This window comes from Dermacentor andersoni, chromosome 11 (genome assembly GCF_023375885.2).
Source record: "Dermacentor andersoni chromosome 11, qqDerAnde1_hic_scaffold, whole genome shotgun sequence".
Taxonomy (NCBI): Eukaryota; Metazoa; Arthropoda; class Arachnida; order Ixodida; family Ixodidae; genus Dermacentor; species Dermacentor andersoni.
In genome coordinates this window covers 43,546,570-43,564,009 of record NC_092824.1, presented here as the reverse complement: position 1 = coordinate 43,564,009, position 17,440 = coordinate 43,546,570, and the positions used below count along the sequence as shown (strand labels likewise).

Genomic DNA, 17,440 nt, shown 5'->3' with positions numbered 1-17,440 from the left:
TTAACTCTGGCGGATGAAATTACATCACCATTCTGTAAACTGCACAGAATATATCATTTCAAGCGGACAAGGTTGATATTGTCACGTTGTTGATATGGAACGACAGCGATAAATCGTGGTATGAGCCCATTTGCTCGTACCACTTGAAGATCTCCCGGCGATTTTCAGTTGTCTCTGTCTTGTGTCAGCTGGCAGCGTAGTATGCTTTCATATGTCCTTATTTCATCATAATACAACCTATAGATAGCGCTCACGTGACGTCAGAGGCGCCATTTTTCCCAATGCTAGTAGCCAAATATGGCGACCACGATAACGTAACTACATCACCACCTGCACATTGCCTTGCTTTTTGACGTGACCTTTTATCAGCGAGTCATTGTGATCATTTTGTCGATCGCCGCAAGACGCCCTTGTCGCGCTATTGTGCTGTCACGTTTCTTGTTTGCGCAGCTTCTCCACGTCTAATACCCAAAAATATGGGCCAGAATAACGTCGATGCAAACCATCTGTAGTTATCGACTGTCCGCGACTGTGCTTCCCTTACCTCGGCACCCATTCAGCGTCAAGACCTTTGGTTATCGATCTACGCGGCAGCTATGTAACAAATCTACGAAAATGTCATATCAGGATACTGCCAAGTTATGTAGGAGTCCCGTTTCAGATGATCTTGTCCTAAAACATCAGAGCTACGCTATTTCTCCTTACATTGTATTAATTCGTCCTTTGTGACCACTGCACACAAGCGCTTGAGGCACAAGTAATAGCGGGCCAGGTGAAGTCTCCGTACAGTTTTTATGCATTGAAGAAGGATGCTGCTACGTTTAGCGCGGCTGTTTAGTCCCAGTTTCATGTTGGTGTTGTTGTGATATATATATATTGTTACGTAGGAAGAAGGCAACGAAAAGCTATATACAAGTATATTTACAAGGCAATGCGCCGCACTTGGCCAAGAGGCAACAGCCCGCGCTAGCCTCTAATCGTCGTCGTCGTCGTCGTCTTCAACCTGCTCGCATCTTTGTCATCGCAAATACTGTTCAGTTGCACTTCCCCCGGCGGCAAGAGCGCCGTCCCGGAGCGACTAAACGCCGGACGTGGAAGCAGTGTAGTAGGCCTTGAGCCTACTGACGTGCACCATACCACTAGATGGCAGAGTACAGGACGAGGTGGAGCGCCCAGGAGCAATCTCGTACGTCACAGGCGTCACCTGGTGCAGCACGCAGTAGGGCCCTGTGTATCGCGAAAGGACCTTCTCTGAAAGTCCGACGTGACGAGAGGGCGACCACAGGAGCACGAGCGCACGAGGCGAAAACTGTACGTCACGGTGGCGGGCATTATACTGACGCTGCTGAGTGGTTTGCGAGGCCGTCAGTCGAGTACGGTAAAGTTGGCGTCCATGGTCAGTGAGGGCGATGGCGTCGCCCGCATACTCGCTTGTTGAGATCGCAGCACGAGGAAGTGCCATATCTAGGGGCAAGGTCGGTTCGCGACCGTACAATAGATAAAATGGAAAACAGGCGGTGTCGTGCCGGGAAGAATTGTACGCAAATGTTACTTAAGGAAGGGCAATGTCCCAGTCGTGGTGGTCCTTGGAAACGTGCTTCGACAGCATGTAGGTAAGAGTACGGTTTAACCGCACTGTCAGGCCATTGGTCTGAGGATGGTATGAGGTAGTCAGCTTGTGTTGAATGGAGCAGGAACGCACAATGTCGGCGACAACTTTCAAGAGGAAGTTACGATTACGGTCAGTAAGCAGCTGTCGCGGGGTGCCATGAAGTCAGATAATGTCACGCAAGAGAAAGTCCGCGACGTAAGTGGCGCAACTGGTAGGAAGAGCCCGCGTGATAGCATATCGGGTGGCGTAATGAGTTGCGACGGCTACCTATTTGTTCCCAGAGGATGACGTGGGAAAGGGACCGAGGAGGTCTAATCCAACACGAAAGAATGGTTACAGAGGGACGGTGATCGGCCGGAGATGACCGGCAGGTAACGCCTGAGGTGTTTACTGACGCTGGCAGGGATCACAGGCAGCAACAGCGTCAGACGGAGCGAGCGAGACCAGGCCAATAGAAGCGGCGGCGGACGCAGTCGTACGTGCGTGTCACCCCAAGATGCCCTGCAGTGGGTGCGTCATGCATCTCAAAGAGCATAGTCTGTCGTAGATGTTTTGGCACGACAAGAAGAAGATCAGAGCCGTCAGGGAGGAAGTTTCTTCGGTACAGAAGGCCGCCCTGGAGGACATATCGGCGAACGGATGCGTCGGTAGGTGTAGAGCGCAGACGCTCGATGAGTACTCGCAGCGATAGGTCTCGGTACTGCTCATCGGCAATGTTAGCGAAGGCAGACAGAGAGAAAATGCCGTTGGCGGTACACTGTCGGCGTCGTCAGGCTCGTCTACCGGTTAGCGAGACAGGCAGTCAGCGTCATAGTGTAGTCGGCCAGATTTGTAGGGGACAGAGCACGAATATTTTTGGAGGTGTAAGGCCCAGCGACCAAGTCTTCTTGTAGGATCTTTCAGTGAGCACAACCATCAAAGCGCGTGATGGTCTGTGACAAAGGAAAAGGGTCGGCCATATAAGTATGGACGGAACTTCGCAACCGCCCAAACTAGGGCCAGACACTCACGCTGAGAGATGGAATAACTGTGCTCCACGGGCGAGAGGAGCCTGCTGGCGTAAGCGATAACAAGCTCGTGGCCACGCTGGCGTTGTGCCAGTACTGTGCCAATTCCTTGACCGCTGGCATCAGTACGGGCTTCGGTAGGCGCAGAAGGATCGAAATGGGCCAGAACGCGAGGCGTTGTGAGAAAGTCGATTTGAAGCGAGAATGCAGAGGCCTCGTTATCGCACCCCTGGAAAGGGGCGATAAGTGATGGAAAAGGGCGTCTTTTTTCAAAAGCTCGGTTAGTGGTCGTGCTATGGCCGCGAAATTTTTCACTAAGCGGCGGAAGTACGAGCAAAGGCCCATAAAGCTGCGCACATCCTTGACACACTTTGGAACAGGGAAGTGCCTAACAACATGGATTTTGCCTGGGTCTGGTTGCACTGCGTTCGCGTCAACGAGATGTCCAAAGACGGTAATCTAGCGACGGCCGAATTGGCATTTCGATGCGTTGAGTTGCAGACCGGCTGGACTAAAAACGTCCACGACTGCTGAGAGGCGCTCGAGGTGCGTAGCGAACGTTGGGGAGAATACTATAACGTCGTTCAAGTAGCACAGGCACGTGGACCATTTGAAACCGTGAAGAAAGGAGTCCATCATGCGTACGAAAGTGGCAGGACCGTTACATAGACCGAATGGCATCAATTTGAATTGATAAAGACCTTCGGGTGTTACAAAAGCAGGCTTCTCGCGGTCGAGATCGTCCACGGCAATCTGCCAGTAGCCGGAGCGAAGGTCAATAGAGGAGAAATAGCGAGTGCGGTGAAGGCAGTCAAGGGCGTCATCAATCCGAGGTAGGGGATACACGTCCTTTTTGGTGACCCTGTTAAGGTGCCGATAATCCACGCAAAAGCGCCATGATCCATTCTTCCTTTTTACCAGTACAACAGGTGACGCCCTTGGACTAACTACATGACGGTAAAATAATGTTCAAGGCAAGCATTTTGTGAACTTCGGCGTGAGTAACTTGACGTTCAGCCGGTGATACTCGATACGGGCGGCGATGAATAGGACGGGCATCGCCGGCATTAATGCGATGTTTACCAGCTGTAGTTTGGACCTAAGGACGACCGTTAAAGTCAAAAATATCGTGGTAGGAAAACAGAACGCGGTAGAGCTCACGAGCCTGCTTGGACTTCATGTCGGGCGCAATCATTTTCTGTAAGTCGGCGATGGTACAAGTTGCCGATTGCGATGGTAGAGGAGGATGGGCTGAACTGTCGTCTACTGCAATAGCTGCTACTGAGTGATCCTCGAATGAGCAAAGCTAGGCCAGAGACATCCCGCGTGGCAGCACTTGTGTCGTCAAGCAGATATTGACCACTGGCAGGCGGACGCAATAGATAAAACTGTGTGAGGTACTGTGATCCCGTGTGTAAGGAGGACGTCTTGCATAGGAGCCGCGATGTAGTGACCGTCGGAGACTGTTGGGGATGACACGAAGTCAACGTAAGCCAGTGCCGAAGGTGGCAAGTGAACGAAGTCGACGGAACTGAGGCGACTGGGGTGTGGTTCAGCGGGATCTAGAACAGGCAGGTCAAGGCGGAGAGTAGTGGTGGAACAATCGATGAGAGCAGAATGTGCGGAGAGGAAGTCTAAGCCGAGGATGATGTCGTGGGGACAGTGGGCGATGACTGTCCCCACGACATCGATGACTGTCCCCACGATGACTGATAGTGGAGCGATCGGCGAAGGAGACGCGGGTGGCGCACATAATAATTACAGGGGCTGTTCCGCCATCGGCGACACGGACAACAGGCGCCGCGGCGGGCGTGATTATTTTCCTGAGCCGGCTACGAAGGTCAGCGCTCATTACCGACAAATGCGCCCCAATGTCTATGAGAGCAGATACAGAAACACCGTCGACTTGCACGTCAAGAAGGTTCAGATGAGTGGGCAACGTCAGTGGAGGATTTGGCGGCGCAGGGAGCAATGCAGCGTCACCTCGAGGCGATGCGTCGTCTAGTTTTCCGGCTGGGAGCGGCGTCCGAAGGGAGTCGGCGAATAGGAGCGACGGGGCTGGGGGGAGCGAGATTGTCGTCGTTGGGGCGAAGGCGAACTAGAATAGGGGCTGTTCAGTGCAGGAGAATCTGTGGCGGCATTATCGGAGTGACGGGCATAGGGACGAGATGGGCCACCTGGGGCGCGAGAGTAGCCAGTATAAGTAGACTGGTTTGGGGAACTCCAACGACTGCGACAGAGCCGAGAAATGTGCCCGATTCAATGGCAGTGAAAACAAATGGGCTTGTCGTAAGCAGTCCGCCATTCAGACGGGTTGCGGAAACGTGGTGGGTAAGAAGATGCGGGACGGGGCGGAATCGGAGAAGCCGGGTGGGTATCAGGGCGTTGGGCCTAGCAGATGGTGTGAAGACCCATGTTTGCGAACTCCTGGCGAACAACTGCCTGGATCAGGGAAACCGCGACTGCAGGTGCGTTGGAGGGGCTGGAGTCGAAGGCAGCCGGATAGATGGCCTCGATCTCATGCCGGACAATTCTGGTAACATCGCCAGAGTTGTTGGGACGAGGAGCCTCGGCACAAGAAGATGTCGCTGGGGTGTTGGGTGGCCGGGCAACCTGCTGGTCGATACGTCGGCTTTTACCGAGTTCTTGGCGGCGGCACTCTTTTATAACTGCATCCACCGTCGCCACGTTGTTGAAAACGAGCAAGTTGAAGGCGTCATCGGCAATGCATTTGAGGATGTGGGAAACCTTATCAGACTCAGTCATGTGTGTGTCAACATTGCGGCACAGAGCCAAGACGTCCTCAATGTACATGAGGTAAGGCTCTGTTGACGTCTGCACACGGCCGGAAAGCGCCTTGTGCGCTGCAAGTTTGTGACCGCAGGGGTTACCGAACAAGTCTCGGAGCTTTTGCTTAAGCGAATCCCGACTGGTAAGCTCATCTTTGCGCGTCCGAAACCAAACTCGAGGTGTGCTACCGCGGTAAAAGACTACGTTGGCGAGGAAGATATTAGGGTCCCACCGGGTATTGTGGCTGACATGTTCGCACACACTGATCCAGTCCTCGACGTCTTCCCCATCTTTGCCCGAGAATACGCAAGAATCACAGGGAGCGGGGAGAGTGATGTAGGTCGTGGAAGTGGCAGCAGGTGTCGGAGCCGGCGCAGTCGAGTTGTCGTCGGGAGCCATGAAGGAAGGCTCTTCGTACCGTCCACTGCGAAGCTCCGTGACGAGGTACAGGGAACGTCCACCTCGGCCAGATATGCTACGTAGGAAGACGCCAACGAAAACCTATATACAAGTATATTTACAAGGCAATACGCCGTACTTGGCCAAGGGGCAACAGCCCGCGCTAGCCTCTAATCGTCGTCGTCGTCTTCACTCTGCCCGCCTCTTCGTTATCGCAAATGCTGTTCCGTAGCTATATATATATATATATATATATATATATATATATATAAAAGGGTTCAAGACGTGGCGCGTGATTCGCTCGAAATTTCGCCTGAGCTAACGCATAGCGTCACACTTCTGCGTCCGTCGTGCTGCATGCCACCATAATCCCGACGACACGTTCACACTGGAGAATCCGGCGTCTACAGCGACGCGAGACCCAGTTCGGGTAGGACCAGATGCGCCTAAAAGCCCCTTAAAGGGCTTATCTCGCATCAACGCGAACTAAGCGTTCATTCGAGCCGCAGCACGAAGGTCAATTCGCTCGCTGTTCCTGCCGCGCTTCCTCACTCCATCGGTTTCACAGCGAGCTTCCGTGCTTATCGAGTGAGATGTGTTGACGTTTGCTTGTGCGCGCGTGGCACTATGCTTCTTACTTTAGCTAGTATTCCAACGTTTACATGTCTGTACGGCCGATAAAACTTGTCCTTACTTCCTATAGGTAGCTGTCTACAAATTACCTATCGCAATCTATGCTTCGCCTTCCCGGTGAAGCTGGTACTTTTTTTTAATGGTCCCATCGGTGACGTATTGGAGGCATAATTATCATCAACTAGTGTATTTCCTAGCGAGATGTAGTCGCACTTCGATCGCACAACCATATTCAATGTCACTGCTTATTGGCTTGGAAACGCATTTCAGCTTCGCCTTCGGGGCCATGTGAATTAACCTTGGTCGGTGTTTGAAAGAGAAAGTGTAAAAATTTCGAGCGCACCTGACGCCAGGTACAGAAATTGACAATCACCGAAACTGCTTTTCTAGGTAGCCGCTACGTGCCAGAAACTAAGGCATCATGTAGGGCCAAACTGATAACTGCCTGTAAATTCATATTCCAGCCCGATTAACGAACACAAAAAATCACGTTAAGCTTTATTTTATTTTAACGGCTACTCGCGCTTCCTGTTGCTTGATTATCCATGCCTTCAGCCGCCGAAGCGCTGTCGAGACGTTGGAAAGGCGCTGTTTAAAATGCATCGTCATGAGCCTCAAAAACTGGAAACTCGCAGTGCCCTGATTTTCAGGCACAGACAATCCCACTTTTCTTGCTCACAAAGCCTTCCAGATCCGCTGCCTCTGCGTGCAGTTCCTTTGACTTCATATTTACGAAGTCTAGCGGTAATAGATAAGTCCTCTAAATAAATATTCTTAAACAATTCAGGGCCCCTACACGATGGTTTCTCAAGTGCGATCCTATAGCGGAGAAAATGACTTCACGTGCATATTATTTCACATACGTTCTGCAACTAACACGATAGCAAAGGTGGAAAACAATGGGTAAACTTTATGCCTGCCGATCACCTGGCTTGAAATGAATAATGAACGATGGCTAGGAAATGAGCCAAAATGAAAGTTAAATGTAGCCAGATAGTGGCAGAGAGCAAACCGGCTCTTTCTGCCACCAGGCAGCCTCCTAAAAGCAATCTGGAGCAACGTAGCCACCAATGGCAACTGTCTCCAGTATAGTCCGCGGCACTCGTAAGTTGGGATGTTGCCGCTTTCTTCCTTTGCGCGCGCCAGATTTAGCCGCGATGATCGGCTTCCCTCGCGTGCTTTGACTCCCACATACAGCATACGGCGCGCGGCGACAGTGTCATCGCCCTTGGAATTAATGCGGAGAATCACGGCAACGGCGACGGCAAAAATGTGCTGTAGTGTCCATATAATTGCTATCCCGATGAAATCTGTTGTAGCTCACGCGCAGTGGCCAACAGTATATACACGTACATGCGTGCTTCTAGCGCGTTGACAGGGCTCGCTACGCGCGATCGACCATTAGCCGTTTTATGTGCGCGCAGACGTAGTTTTCTGTCGAGTCTTGTTCACTCTTACACCGCGTCCGCCAACGTTCTGTTCACTGCCACTCTATGGCGCATTGATGTATGCGGTAAGCAGGGTCGCGCCTTTATTACTAACAGCTGCTTCTCGATCAGCCTTGCATGCCACGAGTGCATCGCCAGCTGTCAAAAGCGGTAACACTCCACAACTGTCATTGACCTGCAAGTCGTTTATCGTACGTCCTGAAGCACAGCGGTTTCAGTCTGTGATGGCACGACAGCACTGTATTCACCGAAGATAGCAAGAACACTTCCAGATCGTCATTCGACAGTAGTGCGGTACGTGGTGTACTGCGTTGTATACGCGCTCTTTTCACGCTCTTTGCTTCTTCGAATGTCACCTGGCCAGAACAACAGCCGGCAAAGCACGGTCTAGCTAACACGGCGGCACACGACACGGGGACTAACCCTAACTCAGACATACGGCGCCTTTATCACAGTATGAGATCTACGGAGAAGCACACACATGGGTCAAAGCCATCGTAACAAAACCGCCATTGTGCCCCGAAAGATGGCAGATACAACAAAAAATACCACGTGACCTTCTCCACACTACTCTTCTAGTGCGGAGACTTGGTAGGGCCTCTCCTCAGTTCCGTCCTCCGTGAGTATCGCGCACCTTCGGTTGTTTCTTCCGAAGCATCTTGCGAGCTCTGACGACGCGGCGGGCAAGCAACGTGATCGACCCGGCATTTCGGCAGCAGGAACTTTCCGGTAGTTCAATACGCCGAATGCTCCAGTGTGAACGTGGCAAGAAAGCGAGTGCACTCAGAGTTGCAGGCAGCAAAATTGGCAGGTTAATTATTTTTTTAAATAATAATAAGAGGCGGGGGCCTGCAGTGCAATGATGTCTAGACTGATAACTCTTAGTTATGATTACAAGTTGTTCCACAGCTTAATGGTGAGTCCTAGGTATCGCATACATTCCTATATTGTGACTATGTGTTGGCCGTACTAGTTACTGTCCATTGAAGCTTATTTTCTTCATTAGTTTATGCATACTGGGTGCGTGAACAAATAAAAGTGAAGTCAGTTTTCAAGTCTCTCTGTCGGTGTCATTCACACCCACCCTAACCCATCACGTTCTTAATAGATGTGACATTAGAAGCCTAGTTATGTTCCCCTTAGGGCACAAGGTCTTCATGTTTGAAAGCACACTTGCACGTAAGCTGAAAAAGCTGCAACATCAAACAAGCTAATTAACTGTTCGCGTACAAGCTTTAACGGCGAACCGTAGATGAATTTAAACATTTGCCCCAAGCAGCTTATAATCACGATACTGCTTCCACTTCAGGGCTGGACGTGATACTTCTTTCTGTGTTATTTTGTTGACACAAGCTGCCTCCACCCTCCGATCAAACATTTTCTGATCGACATTTTCTGAACATGTAGGCTTCTATGAAAGTTTCTTTACCAGTTTACAGATACCTTGATTTATATAAATTGAGCAGCACGCCCCAAAAACAGAGTGCAGTTTCCAAACGTCAGGATGATGCGCATGAACACTTGCGAAATTTCAGGAGGATCCATATTAACGTCCCACATAAAAGTAAAGAAATTATGAAATCTAAATTGTTGACACTCACACTTATGAAAACAGTTTTTTTTTTCTCTCAATGTCGGATATCTCCTGCAAGGCATTGTGATGGCTACAGGAATTATTTGATTAGAAGGAGGTCAAAAAACACTCTCCTCTGTGCTCACACCTCAGCTTCGTTCTGGACTGGCTTAGCTTCGCTGTGACCTAACAAATCGAGCACTCGATTGCTCCTCGCTCGAATAGAGTCATTTTCACATCGGCTTCGTTGTGTGATGACTTTGCCTCCACTTTGGCAGCACTCACTTGTGTGACGTAAGTACGAAGGTAGTCTGCGTGCGTTTCTTGATCTCCGCGATGGCTCTGAAGATCTTGTTTCTGGACACGACGTCCACCCCCGCGTATGGCTCGTCCAGAAACACGAACGGTTGCAGTCCCAGCAGAGCGGCTCCGATGGACAACTTTCGGCGGTTGCCTCCGCTGGGGAATGGAGAAAAAATTTCCTTAAATTATGGGGCTTTACGAGCCAATACCACTTTCTGATTATAAGGCACGCCGTAGCGGGGGACTTCGGAAATTTGGACCACCTGCGGTTCTTGAACGTGCACCTAAAGCTAAGCACACGGGTGTTTTCGCATTTCGCCTCCATCGAAATTGCGGCCGCCGTGGCCGGGGTTCGATCCCGCGACCTCGTGCATTAGCAGCCCAACACCATAGCCACTAAGCGACCACAACGGGTTGGGAATGGAGAGCAATCGCTTTGTTACATTGGGAATGTTGCCGATTGCAAGACGGCCATTAAGTAGAGCGGCACCAACCACTATGCATTACTGAAAAAGTGTCAAGGCGGAGGTAATGTTGGGGGCCCCTTGAAGGGGCACCAGGTTAACTCGCTTATGTGCAGAGGGAGCGATGTGCTCACCTACCTGAGAAGTAGTGTGCGTGTTCCTAACCAAGCTGGGTGTCGATAAAATGTTTATTGCTTATTCTGAGCTAAAGAGCGAATTTACCTACTTCTGCTTAACAATTTCAAGTCAGTCAATAAGGATGCCTCGACATTAGACAGATTACAGATTTCTTTTGTCAACTTCAGCGACAAAAATAATTATTCGGACAATGTCACTGTGTTTGCATCAGCTTGGAACGATTTACAATAGTGCGGTATTGTACTTTGCTCATTAAGCACAGAGTCATGTGCTCTTTCTGCCTCTATGCTACCGCCATTATTGAAGTGCACCACGTACGCTAACCTTGTGGCTAAGTGCGGGGTCCGCGCCCCAACTAACAGGTGAACCACTGCGCCGTCTTTATGCCTCTTCAAATGCCTCCTTGTAACTTAATAGGGTGATGGTTTGAGTTGGCTGGTTTTCCATTTTAGATTGGGTGGTACAGCGCAAATCAAGGACAATGGACGCAAGAAAGCGCTTGTCCTCGCTTTTCCTGCGTCCCTTGTCCCTGATTCGCGCTGTACCACACAATCTAAAATGTCTCCTCGTATCGCGATGTCACCCCTATTTGTCAGTGTTCTGGCAGAACCACCATGACTTCCCAAACTTTTTGTGATGTTTCTAATTTACAGGCTCCCCAAACGGCCCACAGTTCGTTTGAAGGCGGCACCGCATCCATAAAATATTCTAAAGAAGCCTTTATGGCTAATAACAAACAGGGCACAGAAAGCGAAGATGAACCAAGGCGTACACACAAACACAAGCGCTGTGTGCGCCTTCCTTGTCTTCGTTTTCAGTGCATTGTTCGTAATTAGTCGCGAAACGACACAAGCTTGCCCGGTTTTCTAATCCGCTCGCTTAAGCTTTATTTTTACACGCAAGCGTTACTGGCCAGCTCTTCAAATCGACGGTGTTTGTCTGAGGCCACGAAGGAAAGGAACGATGAAGGCACCAGGAATTCAAGAAAGTCGCGCGCCTGGGTAGTACAAACGAGCTCACTAAGCGCGCGATTAAGTACCGCCACCTAGGAGTTCAGCGAAGCACAGATGGAGAAACGAGGCCAAGCGGAAGGTAGGTGATGCGCCTCTGGCAGCTCTATTGGTTTTCTTTGCGATACATATGTGGCGGGCTCGTCTCGGTGAGGCGAAGGTGGCGGTTCAATCTCGCGTGCGCGCGCAGAAGAAGCGCGCCGTATTCCGTCGCGGGCATTGCGCCGTGACACCGGGTTGAAGGGACCCAGCGGGGGCGTTGTACTTCGTCCACGCGCGGTCACGGGCGCTTTATGTTGAAAACGATCTGCTTTGGAGGCAGAGTCTGCCGTCCGAAGCTTTGCGTGTGCTGTGTTCTCACCGATGAGTTTGCGTTGAAGCGATAGAAGCACGAAGGTCCCTTCGCTCGCTACTGCTACCGCGATTCCGCAACGCCAGCGTGTCGACAGCTGGTGTCCGCGGTGAATGTTTAGGCTAGGTTCACACTTGGGAAACGGCAAGCGGGCGGAAAAGCCAAGGCGGCCGGAAGATCTTCTCCGCGCATGTACAAGATGTTCACATTTGTTCCGCCACTGCAGCGGAAACCACTGCCGCTTTCGCCCACGTCCATCTAGTTTGCGTACGTTTGTCCGCGTGGTGGCGCTGTTCATTACGCTATTTCAAGACATAGGTTCATTCATGGACCCATCAGTTACTAAAAGCTATCATTTCGCGCAACTGGGCGTATCGTTTTTAAGTGTCGTCTAGCATGGAAAATAAACAAGACATAGTTTCCATAGCTTTAGCTAGCTGTTTTTCCTAAACATAGATAATGAACAACGGAAAATGTTAAATTTTACGACCGGTTGTGTACATGCTAGTGCAGCCTCCGGTGAAGCGGAGTGCGGTTCCGCTTCGCCGTTCCGAAAACATCGGACCGAGACTGATTTTTGGCCGCCTGGTTTTCCGCCCGTTATCCCGCCAAGGCGGGCGAATTCTGTCAAGTTTATTCCGCTTCCGCCTGCTCCGAGACCAAGTGTGAACGCAGCCTCACAACGAGGGCGTTCTACTGCGGCGGCTGCTGCGTCTGGTGCAGCTGCGCCAGCGTTGTATTGAACACGATTTGTGATGCTGACAGTATAGGCGTCAAGGCGCACCAGTGACCGATAGCGTCGTGTGCGCCACAGCCGCCATACGCTTGCGCGTCACCGGCGTTCTCGAAGTGAAACATCACTTCTGGCGATAAGGCAGAACGCAACCGCTGTCTTGCACTTGGTTTACAAATTACAAAATATTTTCTACTCTTTCACGAATTTCGCTATACGATCGTTCATAATAATAGAACGCAAGAAATTGTCAATGTCAGTGCGCATATTCCAAACTTTTGAAGAAATCAAATGTGCCCTATTTGTCAATAGTCAATAGACACTATTCTAAATAACAATATTTTTCGAGTAGCTTTCGATTTCAAGACGCTAACTTCCTGCAACAAAGGGATTATTGGCGCAGATATGCGAGACAATTTATTCACGTGGGCACCCTATGTGCCTAAAAAGTGCCAAGTTATGTCTTTCGCGATCTGCGAAAATTGTCGTCTACGCGAACAAGCCGCTGATTTATTCCTAATGTTCCACCCGCGTATTAACAGAAACACACTAATCTAGCGAATACTAAGACTTGAGTATCGTTCTACATTTATTGGAAGAACCGTCTTCTACTATCACAAAACAGTTCGACCAGTATTCGATTCTATTCGTCTCGGCACCATTCGATCCACATTCAATTGTTTTTTTGAAGATTAGTACTCGCACACGCCTGATTGTAAGAATGCTAGCTACATAAATTAAATCGGCGCGCGCGAACCTGTACACGCCGCACTCCTTAGACGCGTGCTCGTCGAGGTCAACGACCGATATGATGCTGTCCACCATGGGCTTCAATTCGCATTCAGGGATGCCTCGTAGTCGGCCGACCAGGTACAGGTACTCGTACGCGTTCAGCCTGTCCAGTAGGCCTCCGAGCTGGAAGCAGTAGCTGACCTGCGACTGCCACTGCGTGGCAAGGAGACAAGGAAAATTAAATTTATTTCCTCCTCAACGCCAAACAAATTAGAGGGGAACCTACATGAAAAAAAAAGAATACAAAGAATTTTAAACCGACCAAAATATGTCACATACGAGTTCTAATCTGACACTGATGTGTATGCTTCCCCAAGACAGCGAAGTTGTGCAGACAGCTCCTACGTGGCGCCACGAGCACAACTTACCACACTGCGCTGTTCCTGCACCATGGGGGCTAGAATGACATCAGTTCATCATATTCACTCCCAAAGTTGACCTGGGGGGGAGGGGGGTATTCTGTAAGAGTGCACCTAGCGGACTGTCCATTTAGGCCGCTGCTGATTCGACGCAGCTGTACGAGAGAGGAGGAGACGAACGGCCCTAGCCGATCAGCAGCGGCCCAAGTGGACAGTCCACTAGGTGGACTCTTATAGAATACCCCCGCCCCCTGCTTCAATGTCATAGAGACGCTGTCAGAATGCTGGCGTCTGTGCCAGATGCACGGCCGAACCGGCAGAACGACCGCAATAGAAGCTAACAGACGCAGCTTCCCACGGTGCTGGTGAGAACAACATGGCGGCTAGGATGACGTCAGTGCTAACCATGGAGGTCTGGCACTCATAGGACGTAAAGGATTTGTTCGCTCACTCACGGTCTCGCTAGATCGAATCACGCCATCATCGCGCTCGATCGCAGCAGCATGCGTTTGAGCGCAGTCATGGCGTGCTGATCCAAAGCCACCTAGAAAAAAATGTATGGCCACCGCATCACCTCCTCTCTGATGGTAGCGGTGGATGGGCTGCGTTGTAAAAACGCGCTGCGTTTTTACAACGCGGCGCGCGTTCTGGAAACAAATTTTCTCCGTGGCTGCAATACTAGAGCGGCAACGCGTGGAGCTTTTTCTTGGTGGCTTCGGTGGGGCAGGCTGCACCGTAAACGCGATTGCTTTTCTTCGATTGTGCGTGGTTCGTCGTGGATTGTGCGTGGTTCGATTGTGCGTGGTTCGGCACCAAACTGCAAGTCCAATTATGACGGAGGACCAAGTGTCCGAGTGCACAAGTTCCCATCTGACCGAGCCACTCGGGAAGCATGGACGAGAGCTGTTCCTCGGAAGGACTTCTCCCCAACGAAGTACACAGTGGTAAATATTTCTTCTCTCTGTGGTTATTCTGGGTTTCCAGACGAATGGGTTTCGTCAGCATAGTGCGCAACGTATTCGTGCACGCGTGCACAATTGATGGGTCTCTGCACCTGTCGACGCGCTTGTAAATTCAATGTTTTCGTCGAGCTTCACACCTGTAACGGCCTGTTGTTTTAATTTTATTTCAGCTCTGTGGAAAGCATTTCAGCATTTCTTGCCAACGGAATACATCACGATGACCTCTTACACAGACGTCAAGACAGGAAAAGTGGTCTAAGTTGCCATGAAAAACATTCGCCTGAAGAAAACTGCAGTTCCGAGCTTGTTTCCCAGTTGCCCTGCCTATTTATCGCGTCCGCAAGCGTGCGTTCAAGAAGCGCCGGATGCGAAAAGAGCGCGCTTGGAAGCCACATATTTGCAAAAAGCAATAATGCTTTCTCAGCAAACCGAAGCAGAAGAGGACGCCAAAAATGTGGTTGGTAGCTTTTCGGACTTGCTCAAGGCCTTGACAAGATTTCAGAGTTCAGACTTCTGGACAGTTTTGAACAAGGGCTCCAAGGTTTTCCTTTTGGACTTGTCACTACAATTTGCTCCTGCAGTCCGTACTTCGGTGATCGTGCCCACAGACCTGCGCGTCGAAGTATGTTTTGGTGAAACGCGTGTGAGGAAGTGTGGTGATGTGTTAGTTCCTGAAAAGCTGTGTGACTTGAGAGATTTGAAAAGTGCGTTACACATGATCGAACAGACACATAAGGATATCAGCACTGAGCGTTCTGAAAAGGCCCGTCATCTACTGACATTGGTTTCGACATTGCTAGAGGAAGTAAGTGGAAAACATTTTGCACGCGAGTTGCAAGAATGGCATTTGGAAGTGCTTAAATTCTTGAAGAGTAAAGTTGATCTTGTCTGGCCGATATCCCCTTGGATAATGCTGGCCGATATCCCCCCGATTTATTGGTTTTTGCTAGCCTTTTGTTCACAATTTCACCTCATGCATACAGATTCCTGAGAAGTTCGATGAAGCTTAAGATGCCGCATCCTGATACGATCAGAAGACTGTGTTCATCGTACGATGTACGCCCTGAAACGGAGCAGCAAGAATGTAGCTTTCTTTCCTATGCAAAGCGTATTGTAAGCACACATAAAGAGCATGAAAAGACTGTAACGTTAATGATTGATGAGGCTCACCTTCAATCATTTTTTTATTACAAGGCTGGCTTTGTTACTGGTGCTGCGGTAAATTCATAGACTGCAGCAAAAACTGCCCACGTATTTAAGATACAGAGCCTGCTCTCTTCAAACAAGGATGTTGTACACATTCTTCCTGTGGCACAAATCGATGATAAGGCGCTGCACGACTTCCTTCGGAAGATTGTTCTTTATCTAGAGGCATCTTGTTTGAGAATAATCGCAGTGATCTCGGACAATAACTCTATAAACAGAAAAGCCATGTCCTACATCGCTAAGGCGGCAAGTGTCAGCATTGTTTACCAGCATCCTGCTGACCCATCACGACCCCTGTTTTTCGTGGTGGACCCTGTTCACATACTAAAGTGTATAAAAAATAACTGGCTGAATCAAAGAAACATTGGCAAATGCATGTACTTTCCTGAACCGAAGAGTGATGAGGCTGAACCAAAGATACTTACAGCATCTTTTAAGGTATTATGCCCGTCGCACGAAGCTGAAAAGCATGAGCTCTTGAAGCTAGCGCCAGCGCTCACTTTCAAGGCACTGAACCCCTCGAACATGGAACGGCAGAACGTTAAACTGGCCTTAAAGATTTTTAACTCATCTACTGTTGCTGCTCTCAGTGTTGCGAGATCAGTTGCAAGGTTCAATAGTTTCATCGTCATGTCCTCAACTAGAATTCTTAGAGAGAATAGTTCAATGGCTTGATCACTGGAGAAGCCTCAAACATGACAATGGCCGCCTGACACGTGAAACGCACACAGCTTTCAGCCACAGTACCCACGCCTTGCACGAACTTGCCATATACTGTCTCGAAGAGCTTCATTTCGAGTAGGTTCTTTTGGGCAAATTTCAAACTGATAGCTTGGAGGATCGCTTTGGAAAGTTTCGGCAAATGTCTGGTGCCAATTACCACGTGTCTATAAGGCAGATATATGAATCTGAAAACAAATTGCATTTGCAGAAGGTTCTGGACCTGCCAGATTTGGACATGCTACTACCACCGAGCGCGAGCACGTTGGAGACAAGTGTAAATTCAGGAAACGGCCAGTTTCACGTCACTGTGACCGACTCTGACATTGAGAAAAAAACGTCAAGGCTACCGGCACTAACATATGTTGCCGGCTATTGTGCCCACGCAGCTCTAAAAAAGCTGACATGCGCATCTTGCTGTGAAAGCCTTGTGATGCAAGACGTCGATCTAGATGACCCTAACAATGCATTAATCACGAAGATGACGAGGGGTGGCCTGCAGTTTCCACGAGCAGTTGTAGTTAATGCTGTACTCTTTACTGAAATTATATTGGACAAGCTCAGGACTCCAGAATATGCCGTACAATTTTCAGCCTTCCTAGGCAGAAAGATACTCTTGTCGGCCTTGTGTTCGCTACGCTTCATGACTTTGAGGATGTAGATGTATGTGATTTCGGTCATCCTGCACAGGAGGTAATGGGGCATGTTGTAAGTGCTGCAGCGAATACACTGCTGAACGAACTTGTGCCGCACAGAAAATAACAAATTACGCAACGCCAATAAAGACCGAAAATTACAGACCTTGAAGGCCTGAGATATGTTTCTCATTATTTATTTTTATTCATGAAGCTCTGTTTTGTTGAATATCTACGTATGTTTGTGTTGACATCTACGTTGTTTGGTTAAAAAGAAACTTGTGGCGTAGCTAGGACTTATTTG

The 17,440-nt window shown here is 49.6% G+C and overlaps 1 protein-coding gene across 1 annotated transcript in view; it reads right to left on the bottom strand.

The window, feature by feature from the left end:
- LOC140213980 (phospholipid-transporting ATPase ABCA3-like) overlaps positions 1-17,440 on the bottom strand; it is a 135,115-nt gene that overhangs the window by 17,308 nt on the left and 100,367 nt on the right. The window contains exons 11-12 of the mRNA XM_072285182.1: positions 13,220-13,407; positions 9,748-9,921 (exon numbers count right to left, since the gene is read on the bottom strand). Of these exons, the coding sequence (XP_072141283.1) occupies positions 9,748-9,921; positions 13,220-13,407 (362 nt within the window). The remainder of the gene's footprint in view (positions 1-9,747; positions 9,922-13,219; positions 13,408-17,440) is intronic.